Source organism: Tinamus guttatus, unplaced genomic scaffold, assembly GCF_059628265.1.
Source record: "Tinamus guttatus ecotype Peru unplaced genomic scaffold, ASM5962826v1 Tinamus_guttatus_pri_ptg000356l, whole genome shotgun sequence".
NCBI classification, from domain to species: domain Eukaryota; kingdom Metazoa; phylum Chordata; class Aves; order Tinamiformes; family Tinamidae; genus Tinamus; species Tinamus guttatus.
The window spans coordinates 3,539,544-3,551,661 of record NW_028288890.1 but is presented as its reverse complement, the minus strand read 5'-3'; the positions used below and the strand labels follow the sequence as shown (position 1 = coordinate 3,551,661).

At 41.9% G+C, this 12,118-nt stretch overlaps 1 protein-coding gene across 1 annotated transcript in view; it reads left to right on the top strand.

Annotated features, from left to right (window-relative positions):
• Positions 1 to 10,349, top strand: part of RABEP1 (rabaptin, RAB GTPase binding effector protein 1) — a 39,052-nt gene extending 28,703 nt beyond the window's left edge. Inside the window, exons 9-18 of the mRNA XM_088530123.1 lie at positions 1,019 to 1,486; positions 2,972 to 3,076; positions 3,667 to 3,783; positions 4,460 to 4,558; positions 5,034 to 5,174; positions 5,873 to 6,062; positions 6,347 to 6,402; positions 6,785 to 6,883; positions 7,722 to 7,838; positions 9,711 to 10,349. Coding sequence (XP_088386249.1) covers positions 1,019 to 1,486; positions 2,972 to 3,076; positions 3,667 to 3,783; positions 4,460 to 4,558; positions 5,034 to 5,174; positions 5,873 to 6,062; positions 6,347 to 6,402; positions 6,785 to 6,883; positions 7,722 to 7,838; positions 9,711 to 9,812 — 1,494 coding nt within the window. The 3' untranslated portion in view covers positions 9,813 to 10,349. The remainder of the gene's footprint in view (positions 1 to 1,018; positions 1,487 to 2,971; positions 3,077 to 3,666; positions 3,784 to 4,459; positions 4,559 to 5,033; positions 5,175 to 5,872; positions 6,063 to 6,346; positions 6,403 to 6,784; positions 6,884 to 7,721; positions 7,839 to 9,710) is intronic.
• Positions 10,350 to 12,118: the final 1,769 nt, after the last annotated feature.

The following is a 12,118-nucleotide window of genomic DNA, read 5'->3' as shown; positions in this document are numbered from 1 at the left end:
TTTTTCTGCCTGTTTTAAATACTGTGTTGAATAATAATAACACTTCTGTATCTAGATATGAAAATGAGAGGGAACAAAAGGCCTGTCTTCTGACACTTCTTGGGACAATTCTTGGGACATGCTTTGCTCTTAAGCTCCCCATTTATTTAATTCTAGGAATTATGTGTAATGGCATATTTTACGTTTAGAGTAAGGATATAATTTCCAGAGAGGTTTTTGTCTTTGTCAATAAATTTGTTTGTGGTTGCTCTTTATGACCTTTTTTAGCTATACAGAATGTTTCCAAGGAGCTAATAAACCATATTATCAGGCACATCTTACAAGCCAAAGTATGACAAATTTTAAGCTCTTTGTTGAACATTTAATTGGCTTTCCAATTTGCAACTACAAACACAATCTGTGTCAAATGCTGTTGTCTGACGATGCTGTTGTCTGCAAGTTCCCATTGTCTTCCTTAGTAGTTATGAACTACTTCCTCACGAATATTTACATTTTAAAATACTTGTAAAAGTGGCATGCCTAAAGAAGATGCTTAAAGTAAGGCATTTCTATAACAGTTATAAAAACAGGAATAATGCAGAATAATTGTGGTTTTTTTGGATATCTGTGCTACGCTTACAAATTTCACCCAGATATTTTGAAATATAGCACGAAAAATGCCCCCAAACCACACTCTCTTAGTTACAGGAAAGAAAAAGATTCCTTATTTTAAACACTGACATGGACACATTTTAGTCACCTGCTGGTCCAGCTTGGACCTATTTCTGAATTTATTACTTTTTGGAGGCACTTTCATTGTTGTTTTTTGTACATGTCTCATGGCAAAATGAGCACACAAGAGGTTGGAAGATGTTTTTAAGTGTCTCGTACGTAAGTTTAGTGATCAGATGTTCTTATCAAAGCCAATTTAAACCTGCAGTTACCATGTCTGATCCTTAGTGTCCAGCTAAGTTTCTGCTTGTGCTGCAGTTCTAGAGCACAGTCTGTAATTCTCTTTTTCCTTGTTTTTCAATTCCAGGTGCATTTAAACAGCACCCATGGCTCAGTCCATTCACTGGATGCAGACTTGCTTCTGTCTTCTGGCGAGTCTTTCAATAAATCAGAAAATGATATGTTTAAGGATGGACTACGAAGAGCACAGTCCACAGACAGTCTGGGGACATCTGGAACTTTACAGTCCAAAGCTTTAGGATACAACAACAAAGCAAAATCTGCCGGGAACCTGGATGAGTCAGATTTTGGGCCGCTGGTCGGAGCAGATTCAGTGTCTGAGAACTTTGATACGGCTTCGCTTGGGTCTCTGCAAATGCCAAGTGGGTTCATGTTAACCAAAGATCAGGAAAAAGCAATCAAAGCAATGACACCAGAGCAAGAAGAGACTGCTTCCCTTCTTTCCAGCGTTACACAGGGGGTGGAAAGCGCTTACGTTTCCCCGAGCGGTTACCGCTTGGTTAGCGAGACCGAGTGGAACCTCCTGCAGAAGGAGGTGAGTAACCAACGCGCGTCTGCTGCCGTCACCGCTGGTGCTGGGGAGGCCTGGCAGGCCCTTTGGTCCTGCAAATCTGAGGAATGAGGGGAAGAAAATGGCAGAAATAAAGGAGAAAATGGAAATCAAAGAGAAATTGTAGTGCAGCTGGGCTTGGCTTGGAAAAGGAGCAGAGCTAAGAGTGCTGCTGCCTGCACCCAGCACAGTTACAGAGGCTGTGTGTGGAGGGCACTCCAGAAGGGAGCAACCAAGGTGTGTGGAACAACAGCCTCTGCAGGGCAGGCTTCAGACAACTGCAGGGACGTGAGCTGCACAAAACCAACTTTTGAGAGCACCAGGCAGCAGTCTGGGCTTGACACTGTGCCAGTGTCGGTCCCTCTCCGCAGGGGTAGCAATGGAAGCTGTTGCTTCTGGGTGTTCTGCATCAGTTCTTCAGTAGCAGGGAGGAAGGTATCAGATGATCGGTGCTGGGATGACGGGGAAGACGAGGTGAAAATAAAGAACCTAGGAGTGTGGATAGGGAAGAGAGAGAGGTGGCAAAGGATGGATGGGGAGAGGAGAACTGAATATTGATGATATTTAACTTCTTGACTTCCTGGAGTGTGCCCTGTCTGCAAAGATCTCTCTAAACCTATTCCAAAGATGCCATTTGTGTGTGTGTATGTGTTGCTATTAGTCTATAATGTCAAGAGAGGTACATGAGGTAAAACAGAGTGTAGCGATGCCAGAGACAATTTAAATCCTCCACTCTCAGGCACTTCCTTGCCCCGCTGACATTTGGAAGCCATTTCGCTCCAACCCATCCCTAGGATTTGCAGCAATAGCAGCTTCCCCGCGCGTGCAGAGGCAGGAGCGCGGGCTGGGCACGCGAACGCCGCTCCGTGTGGGAGGAACGTGGAGCAGTGAAAGGGATTCCAGCTCGGGGCAGACTTAGAGCTGTAGCTTGGAAAGACTTCCCTGTGTCCCCTTGGCCAAAACCTTTATATTTGTCAAACGGTGGCTGTTTCCTCTTCACGCTCTGTCATCATTGTCCCCCCAATCCTGACTTGGGGCACTGACTTTTTTTTTTTGTTTGTGCTCTGCAATGTTGTCAATAATTTGGCTTGTAATCTAATATAGTTGCATGAAAAAAATGCTACAGCTTTCTGAAATATCCTCTCCAAGATGCCTATTTCTATATAGACTATTTAACACTGTATTTCAACACGACACACTGAATGACTTCATAAACTCTTGCATGTCGTGGCTTATTGCTCTTGTGCTAGTAGTGGGACTTAGGCCAGGAAAAGATGATTTAGAGCATCTGATTTAAAGATTTTGCCCTTTAGCTTTAGAGTGATTTAATCTTACTGTTACATGATTCTGCCACTGCCTTTTATCCATAATATTCTGTGCTCATACAACACACCTGGGAGTAAGTAGCACTCCTGCATTCCTTACAAAGTTTATGACCCTTCTGGAAGGCAATAACTCTGTGTTCTCCAGGTGCAGAATGCAGGGAACAAGCTGGGCAGGCGCTGTGATATGTGCTCCAATTATGAGAAGCAGTTGCAAGGGATCCAGATTCAGGAGGCTGAGACACGAGACCAGGTGGGATTTCTCTTCCAGCTCTAGCAAGACTTTTGCAGCTGTAGGAATTCCCAAGGATGCTGCAATGAACCATCTGTTGTTCTACTCGTTGGTTTTAATTGAAGGATATCAACGTATATAAAATTTGGGTATTTTATGGCATTTTACAGATGTAACCCAACTTGTTAGTGCTTGTTTATGGTCGTGGACTCTGCATATATATATTTCTTGGAAATATTTACTTCAGGGGAGCAACTTTACATGATGCTATAAAATTTTGGGGTAGAGGCAGTGTTCCGTGAAAAGTGTTGTGGTTGTGTAGAAGCCAGTATTCATCATAGTTTATTTTCTAAAATGTTTTTCATGCATTAAATTCTACTTTCTTTGATACTGCGAGAATTCAGTACATACAGCTACCTTCCATACAGGTACAATCTGTGATGTAAGGTGTTTCTCTCAAAAGAGCAATAATGCAGCTTTTGGGTTGCCAAAGGTTTTGTTTTGTTGTTTGGAGGTGGAATATGGGTGGGTTATATTTATGTTCAGGAAATAAGCATCCTCCCTACAACCCTAAGAATGGAAAATTAAATTATTTTGTTGTAACAACACAGGTGAAAAAGCTGCAGGTGATGCTGAGGCAGGCTAATGACCAGCTGGAAAAAACAATGAAAGATAAACAGGAATTGGAGGATTACATGAAACAAAGTGCTGAGGACTCCTCTAATCAGGTACAAGCATTTTGTAATGGCATTGCTTTTGAATAATGTTTCATGATTCCTTGCATGTGACAGAAACACTTTTCTTGCATTGGATGTGCAGGGACTGTCTGTCACTAGAAACAAGAATTTCTAGTGTTAGTTATAATCCATCTAACTGGCATTCTGCCACAGTTTCCAGGTAAGGCTGGCGTGTTTCTGTCATCACGTCACCACTTTTGGTCCTGGCTGATTTCTTTTGCCTTAGTTATGACTCTGTTACTAAAGATTACAGTATTGGGAAAATACTTTACACAAGACTTTTCTTTATCTCTCTCATGCAGTATTTTGCCTTACTATTGAAGTAGCAGTCATTACACGAAGTTAGTCCTCAAGGACATGGATAGGGCTTTCCCTTTGGTTGTACTGGACAGCTTTTATTGAGTAATGCTCAGTTATGCTGTAAGGCATGCCTTGCTGTGGTAGTAACTTAATTGTAGAGTTTCTGAATATCTGTGTTTTCTGTGAAACGAGCTAAAGTTACTTTATCTTGAAGAAAATGCTAGAACTTTAGGTAGCAGCTTTGCAGTTTCTCTTCAGTGCCTCTGAGCTGTTTATTAATTCAGATTTTGTAAATTAAGCTTAGTATTTTATTAGTATAGAATTATATTATCCCTTTAGCTTATTTCATTTTATTTTTATTTTTTAGATCTCTTCTCTTATGGTCAAATGCCAGAAGTCAGAGAATTTCCTCAATGAACTGCAACAGGAATTTTCACAAGCAAAGAGAAGTGTCCAGGAGCAAATGGTAAGGCAGTTTAAACACAGAGATCACTTGTCAGTGCTGTTTGTCTAACCTTGGGAGCTTGCTGGACATGGAAAGGGCTGTTTGTCTTAAAACCACTGATGCTTGACCAGAGAGCTGTGCATTTTAACAGGTGAAGATGTTAAACAAGCAAGCAAGTGCATAACCTGAAATAGTTTGCAGGGTCACTTAAAAATGCTAGTTAACATTTTCATCAATTTGAGATTCTTTCTAAATTGGGATCAAGTTTTTAGGTTTTTTTCTTCTTTTTTTTTTTCTTTTTATGCACTATACAGCAGGGTGGGGAGCTAGAGCCTTCATCAAGGGGTCAACTGTTTTGACCGATGTTTTCCTCACAATACATTGAGGGACAGATATCTAATACTGAGAATGTCTGAGGTGTTTTAATAACTTGATCTTACAGCTGAGTTGCTGAGTGATCTTAATGAACAGTTTGTTTGTTTTTTCTCTGTTGAAGGCTGTCCTGACACAGTCAAGGGAGCAGGTTTCAGAAGAGCTAGTGAGACTACAAAAAGATAATGAAAGTCTTCAAGGAAAACACAGCTTGCATGTATCTTTACAGCAAGCTGAAAATTTCATTCTGCCAGAAGCCGAAGAGGTAAAACCTTTTAAAATAATAAACTATTAACACACATCTATAAAGCGCCTGATGGATTCATTGGAAGAAGCTTCGTAACAGAAAGCTGACTCATAGTGAGCAATAATCTGAATTTTAACCCTCTAAGTCTGGTGTATGAACTAAAGCTGTCTGATCCCACCAGTGATTGAGAGCAGTGCCATGAGCAGGCTTCGGGGTATGGACAGATATTAATAAAAGCAGTGAGGAATCGTGGCCTAACAGCGGATCTGTTGTCAGTTACCTGCTGGCATATCCCAGTTCAGAGAGTCTAAGCTGTATTTTACAACTGGACACACAGCTGTTCTCTCACTGCAGCTTCACTGTAAGTGTTGATTCAATAAACAAACTCAATTACTTTAATTTCTGTCCAGACCTTGCAGTTAAAAATTATTAATAATCCTTAGCCCTGGAGAAGGGTAAGCGTTATCAACCTTTGTATGTCCTTAGGCTCAAAAAGCAAGGGGAGTTCCTAAGCCTATGGATACAGGGATCTTAACAAGCTCTTTCCTTATCATGGCCAAGCAAAACACTAGCTATTCTGTTTTAAACCTTTGTGGATGGTGTGCTAGGACAAAACTTGGGGTAATGTTACTTTAGCCTTTTATGTTGGAAAATTCAGTATTGTATTTTTCAGAAGATCCTGCAGTAACACCACTTCTTGCTAATTATTGATTCAGGAGCTCCGTGAGCTGATTTTAAAATACCGAGAAGACATAATTAGTGTGCGGACAGCAGCAGATCACCTGGAAGAGAAACTTAAGGCAGAGATTTTATTCTTAAAAGAACAGATTCAAGCTGAACAATATTTGAAAGAAAATATAGAGGAAACGCTACAGCTGGAAATAGAGAACTGCAAAGAAGAAATAGGTGAGCAGGGGATAAAACTGTCTTAAAATAGAAATATTAGAAAGAAACAAGATAACTGCAGATTTTACTGACAGAACAAATAGCTTTATCTGCATTTATCAAAAATGTTCATTTTTGTTAAAAGATGCAGCCAGTGTAGCTAAAAACAAAAGTACAGTTATTTCTTTTTGTCTTTTGATGTAGCATGCATTTAATTTTCCTTTAAATATTAACAGGAATAATCAGGAGCTATCCTGTTTATTATGCTTTTCTTGCATTCAAGGTTTCTTATTTTTGTTTTCCAGCTTCCATTTCTAGTTTAAAAGCTGAATTAGAAAGAATAAAAGTGGAAAAGGAGCAGGTAAGGAGTCCTTTCACTGTGTGTGTGTGTGTGTGTGTATGTTTGTGTGTAAGTCTTCAACTAAAGAGAAGAGGTTTCTTCTTTCTGCTCATTCTGTCAGTGATGCTGATAGTGATACTGTCCTGGTTTTTTGTTTGTGTTTTTTTTTTCCCTATAAAACTCCTCATATCCAATAATAATATATCTAATAATCTGTAGCCTATGTATGAGTTTGGGCTATTTCTCTCCAGCTTCAGTACAAAAATGATGGAGAGAGAGATTATTTGAGCGTTTCTCTAAGTATTTGGGAGTCCTTAGCAAGACAGTCAGGCTGGATGCTTTCTGTACAACAGGACCGTGTGAAATTAAAGAGATTTTTTGTTTCTGTCTTTTAATTACGCAGTTGGAAAGCTCTTCACAGGAAAACCTACAGCAGCTGGAGAGTCTGCAGGAAACAAAAAATACTCTGGAAGAACAGCTGAAGAAGGAGACAGCAGCAAAGGTAGCTGAGGTGTCTGATGTGTAGTAGGTTTGAAGCTTTTTTTGAAGATTACACTAAGTGATCAAAGATTGTTGCTACATAGGAATGAAATGGGAAGCTTTTGATTGTTGGCTAATGCAGTAGTCACCATGGGGTGCTGTTTAAATCTCTACCCCAGTTACTGTGAATTTGGATTTGTAAAGCAGCAGATCTGAACTATTGTCACTTTGCTTTTGTTCTGTTTTCATTATGTCTTCCAAAGTTGGGCTTTGGTAACAACTCTGCATTTAAAAAGCTTCCTGATTAACCAACCCCTGCTTTGAACCCCTTGAGACTTTTGAATAGATGTCACTTTGCTATAGGAAAGAACCCTACTCTGGTGGCCAGATGATTTCTCTCTCTCCCCTCTTCCCCTTCCTCCCAAGTATTTATTTATTTAAGGCATTTCTGACTGAAACTCAGACAAGATAACCTTTTCACTGATATTTATTGCCCTCCATCTACCGTCAGGCTTTGTTTAAAACTTAGGAATCTGTTTTATTTTGAGGCCCTTAGAAGACGATGCCTTTTTTGGTTTTTTTTTTGTTTTTTTTTTTTTGTTTTTTCCCCCACATTTCAACCAGTTTAATCCAGACTTGTCTGCTAGGCAGCAACTTCTATTTTGCAGTCAGGAAAACTGAAGCAGAGAATGACTGGTTTATCTTTTTGCCAGGACTCTTGTGTATAGCCAGGGCATCCTCCTTCTCGTATCATGCTTTAATGAGTTTATACAAGCTTTGCTTCTCTGTGTGTGTGTGTGTGTGTGTATGTGTGTATGTGTTCAGTTTAAATATAACCTAGAGAATCTTTTTGTCTTCAGGCAAACCTTGAACAGCTGGTGTTTGAAGAGAAGAATAAAGCTCAGCGGTTGCAGACTGAACTGGATGTCAGTGAGCAAGTGCAGAGGGATTTTGTAAAGCTTTCTCAGACGCTTCAGGTAAGGGCAGTGCAATCAGTCTAAGGTGCTACTTCTGTTCCTCTGCTTCCTCCAGAGCTGGGTAAAACAAGAAATAGGGTTGTAAATTTTCTTATGTCAGTATCGATGCAAGTTATCAGCACAGTTAATCAGGTGTTCTTAGTATAATAGTATTATTGTATTAAACGGTAGTATTTAATAGTATTAAAGCCTATTGGGCATTCTGATTACTTCATTCCAACTCATTGTCATCAGCAGAAATGTACAGTTACTGTGTGAAACAGAATTGTGAAGAGCCATGAATAGTGGTGTCATGACCATTGTCCATCCCATGATGTTCCTCCAGTAGGTCGCTTCTCATAGCAGTGCATCATGGTGCAAATACTGAAGTGCAAAGTCAGGAACTTGTCCTGCTGGGTCTGAATATGTAAAATGCTGCTGCTGCTTCATTTGATAATGACTCCTTTCTGTTTAGAGTATCTAAAGGTCTTATCCTTGTTAGTGTTCCTGTTGCTTCTCCTTTGTTTTGTCTAAAAAAGTAAGAACTTGTGGTTGGCATTGAGACGCCATGAGGCAGAAGGAAGGAATTTGGGCAGGGGTAGTCACTGAGGCTAATTTCAGTTTGTCAAGTTAATCTTTCTGCTGACTATAGAGGAAGCCAAGAGAGAGGAAGCCTTAGAAAAAGTGGAGGGTGACTGTCTGCTCAGGGAGCCAGGTTAGATTTGGGTCACCTTCAGTATCTTTGTTTTTTAATTTTTCAGTTAATCGCCCCATCTGACGTTAAAAAATGATTTTTTTTGAGTCAAGTGTTTAGATTTCTCTGCAAAACAAAACCAGGAATCCTGGAGGCTGTTTGCTAGACAAGAGTTTAGCTTGGGCAAGAGAGAACTGTCTGCTTCTGTTCTGGCCATTTCTGGAGGAGTAGGTGGTACAAAGGAGACCATTGAGGAGTCCTGGCTGGTGAAGCTGCCTCCCGTTTCTCACTGTCCCTCTGTGCTTAGAGCCCCGCATGGGCAGTTCTGGCTGTTCTGGCAGGCAGTGGTTTAGGTGCTGTCTCCACTGAGGGTAGCACAAGGCCTGCAGCATAATACACGAGGAGGGATTGCCCTGTATCACCTGGGGATTTGGGTTTCTTGGTAGCCAGGAAGGGTGATTTCCTTCCCTGAACTCGTCAGTGCAGGGTCTGGGCCTGTCTCGCTTGTGCGTGAGGTGTCAAGTGACCAAGTTCAGGTGTCAGCAGTGCAGGGAAGGGCTGTGCATGTGTGTGCTGCCAGCAGAGGAAAAGCCATTAACCCCTGTCTGAAATTTCAACAGAAAGCCTGGATCCTAGTGCAAAAAATGTGAAAGCTTGAGCTCCCCTTCCCAGACTGCCATCTCTTCATTCGCTTGTTTCTCGGGGGCACTTTTTCAGTGCACTGAACACAGACATTTATCAGAAAAGCCAGTAGTGGGAGTGTGCTTGAAGATGAAATGTTTAAAGCTGCTTCCTGAAGTGTTTTCACTTTGCTCTCCAGAGACTTGCAGGCCTGTGTGGGTTAGGCTCATACTTGTCTCGCAAGTGTCCCCTGAAAGTTTACACTGGTTTACACAGCCTCTCCTGGTGCTTTGGCCAGTCTGCTGACAGTAGCTGGTTATTAAACGAAAACAGGAAACATAAAATAAAACAACCCCAGGTTTTTTTAATTATTATTTTAAACACACAGCTCTCTTCTGTCCTCCTCTCTTGTTCTTAACTGAAGTTTGTACCACTTGAAGCCCTGCCTTTCCCAACCAGTGATAATTTGATCCTGCTTTTCCCTGCGCTAGTAGCAGGGCTGCTGGCTCTGCCTGTCTGCTCAGCTCAGCCTCCAGGTCTGTATGTTTTAGCTCACGGTGTCTCCTGGTTTTCTGTAGGTGCAGTTGGAGCGGATCCGGCAGGCAGATTCCCTGGAGAGAATCCGTGCAATCCTGAATGACACAAAACTGACGGACATTAATCAGCTTCCTGAAACATGACACCCTGATGAGCGAGCTCCAAGGCTGCGTTTGGGGTTTTTAACTCATCTTTATAGCAACATTAATTATTATTTAACTCTAACCGAAAGAGCAGAAGACAACAGAGGGGAGCAATGGCTAAGTTTTGTTTCTAGAGGGAGAAGATTTCGTACTGGGCAGGAAGAGAGCACAGGGGTGACTTGCAGTGCAGGAAGGAGAACTTTCTAATGGAAACACTAATGAGTGTGGTGTTTCGTGTTCCACTGAGTGGGATCAGTCCGTACGTTCTGAAAAACTTTCCCCTCTTTCAGTCAACTTCGTAACCTAATATAGATTTTTGGAACATTTACCCCTTGTCTTTCCTCCTTCCTTTTCCCCCCACTACTGTGATCAAAGTAGCTGCTGGAAACCATATTGTCCCTCCAAAACATTGAAGAGCAAAGTGGTTGAAGTTTTTCTGTTTGACTAGTCAGTAACAGTATTCAGCTAGCAGAGAGAATGAGGTGTAGAGTATGCTGTATGAATATTTTATATTAAAATATGACTTTATTAGCAGGACACTGGATATTGACATTATTTCAGTGCTTTTTTTACCATTGACCTTGTGTTGAAGAATCTTGAGTGCTGCTGAGAAGTGGTGGACATGGGTGAGCTGTGTGTTTCCTGAATCGATAAATGCTAATCCAAAAAAAACCAGAAAATTGTACTGAGAACTTAGCTCCTGCAACTTTCCTTTGAATTCTTTATGTAAAGAAAAGCACAAGAAATGCACTGTTTTTTTAATATCTTTTTGCAAATTTAATTTAAAACATGGAGTTACAGCCGGTGCTTTCTCGTCTCTGCAGCAGTACCTGCAATCCTGTCTGTGTGCACAAACCCTGGCTGTTTCCTGCACACCGGCTCGGGGTTCACGCAGGTCTGCTTTCCTGCAGGGAATCGCACCGGATCAGAGCTGTCAAGGTAGGATTGTGCTGAAGGAGTCAGCTTGGGCCAGCTCTTCTGGGTCCCTTTAGCAGTACAGAACCAGTGATCACGTTCCCGATCATAGAGCACGAAGGGGCTGGAGCCGCCCTAACCTGCAGGTTCTGGCTCGCAAAGTGCAGTGCATCTCTTAGCTCCAAGTGTGGTATCATGGTAGTGCACCGAGGTGACTCCTCCACTGTCTTCTTTCTATAAATATACATTGAAATTCCGCTGTGTGGCACAACAGCAGAGTGAAGAAATGCCTGTGATGGATCCGGTGCTAGGTTTGGGTCTCTTGTTGTATAAATATACGGTGTTAACATGACCATTCCTCCTCCTCCTCCGTTTCCCGGAGTTGGGATGCACTTGTTTGCATGGCAGTGGTTTCTGCTGGGTGGTGCAGAGTGAGTTCCTACACTGGCCTCTAGTTATGACTTGGATAGGAGAAAGGAAGCTGAGGCAGCTGCTCGTTACTGTCCAGGATTTATAACTTAGATTTGCCTCTGTTGTTTATTGTTTTTTCTTTACATACTTGGCTACAGATTTGAAGGTGGCAAAGAAAGCCAGAAGCAACAGAAAATGCTCCAAACAGTAATGTATATGACTATTTTTTAGGTGCTTAAATCCTATTTTTAGCAGTGTCAATCCTGCTAATAATGTAAAATTAGAACCGGTGGTTTTGAAGAGGAATGCCTTAGAGAGACAAAAAAAAAAAAAAAAAAAAAAGGCGCATATGAGCTCCATCACTTGTCATTTAATGCTAGAATTAAAAGAGCATTTTTTTCACCCTAGCAATTAAATCTTTTCATAATCCTGACACCCAGAAGCCCTATAATCCCACGATACTAATGACCAGATTAATAAACAGCAGAGTTGTCAGCTTTCACATGGCACTTAGTGTCAGTTCAAAGTGACGTTTGGCTAAGTGTGGCTTAGGCTCTCCCTCCATCAGCTGTTGCTGGAGGGTTTTTCAAACCTTTCTCAATATCTGCTGAACTGTGAGGTGACAGCAGCTGCCTCCTGCTGCATAGCACCAAATACCAGATGTTTTGCCTTTGGTTTATGGATGAGTAGGGCCCTGGGTTTGTGGATACACAAGGGAAAAATGTAGGTCTTTTTTCCAGTCCGCAGCTCCCAGTAACTTTTGCCTCTTATTTCCTTCCTTCCGTAGCTGGTTACTGCTACCTGGGCAGCAGTGTTTTGTAGAAGCCTGGTGTTTTATGGCCAGGTTAGAAGTCTCTCCGCCTGCGTTTCCTCAAGGGTTCAGCCTGTTCCGAGCAGCCCGCGGTTGGGCTGGGGGTTCCCTGGTGCGTCGTTCCCGCTCGTGCACGCGCAGCTGCCAGGGAGGCCGGGGCCGCCCGTGC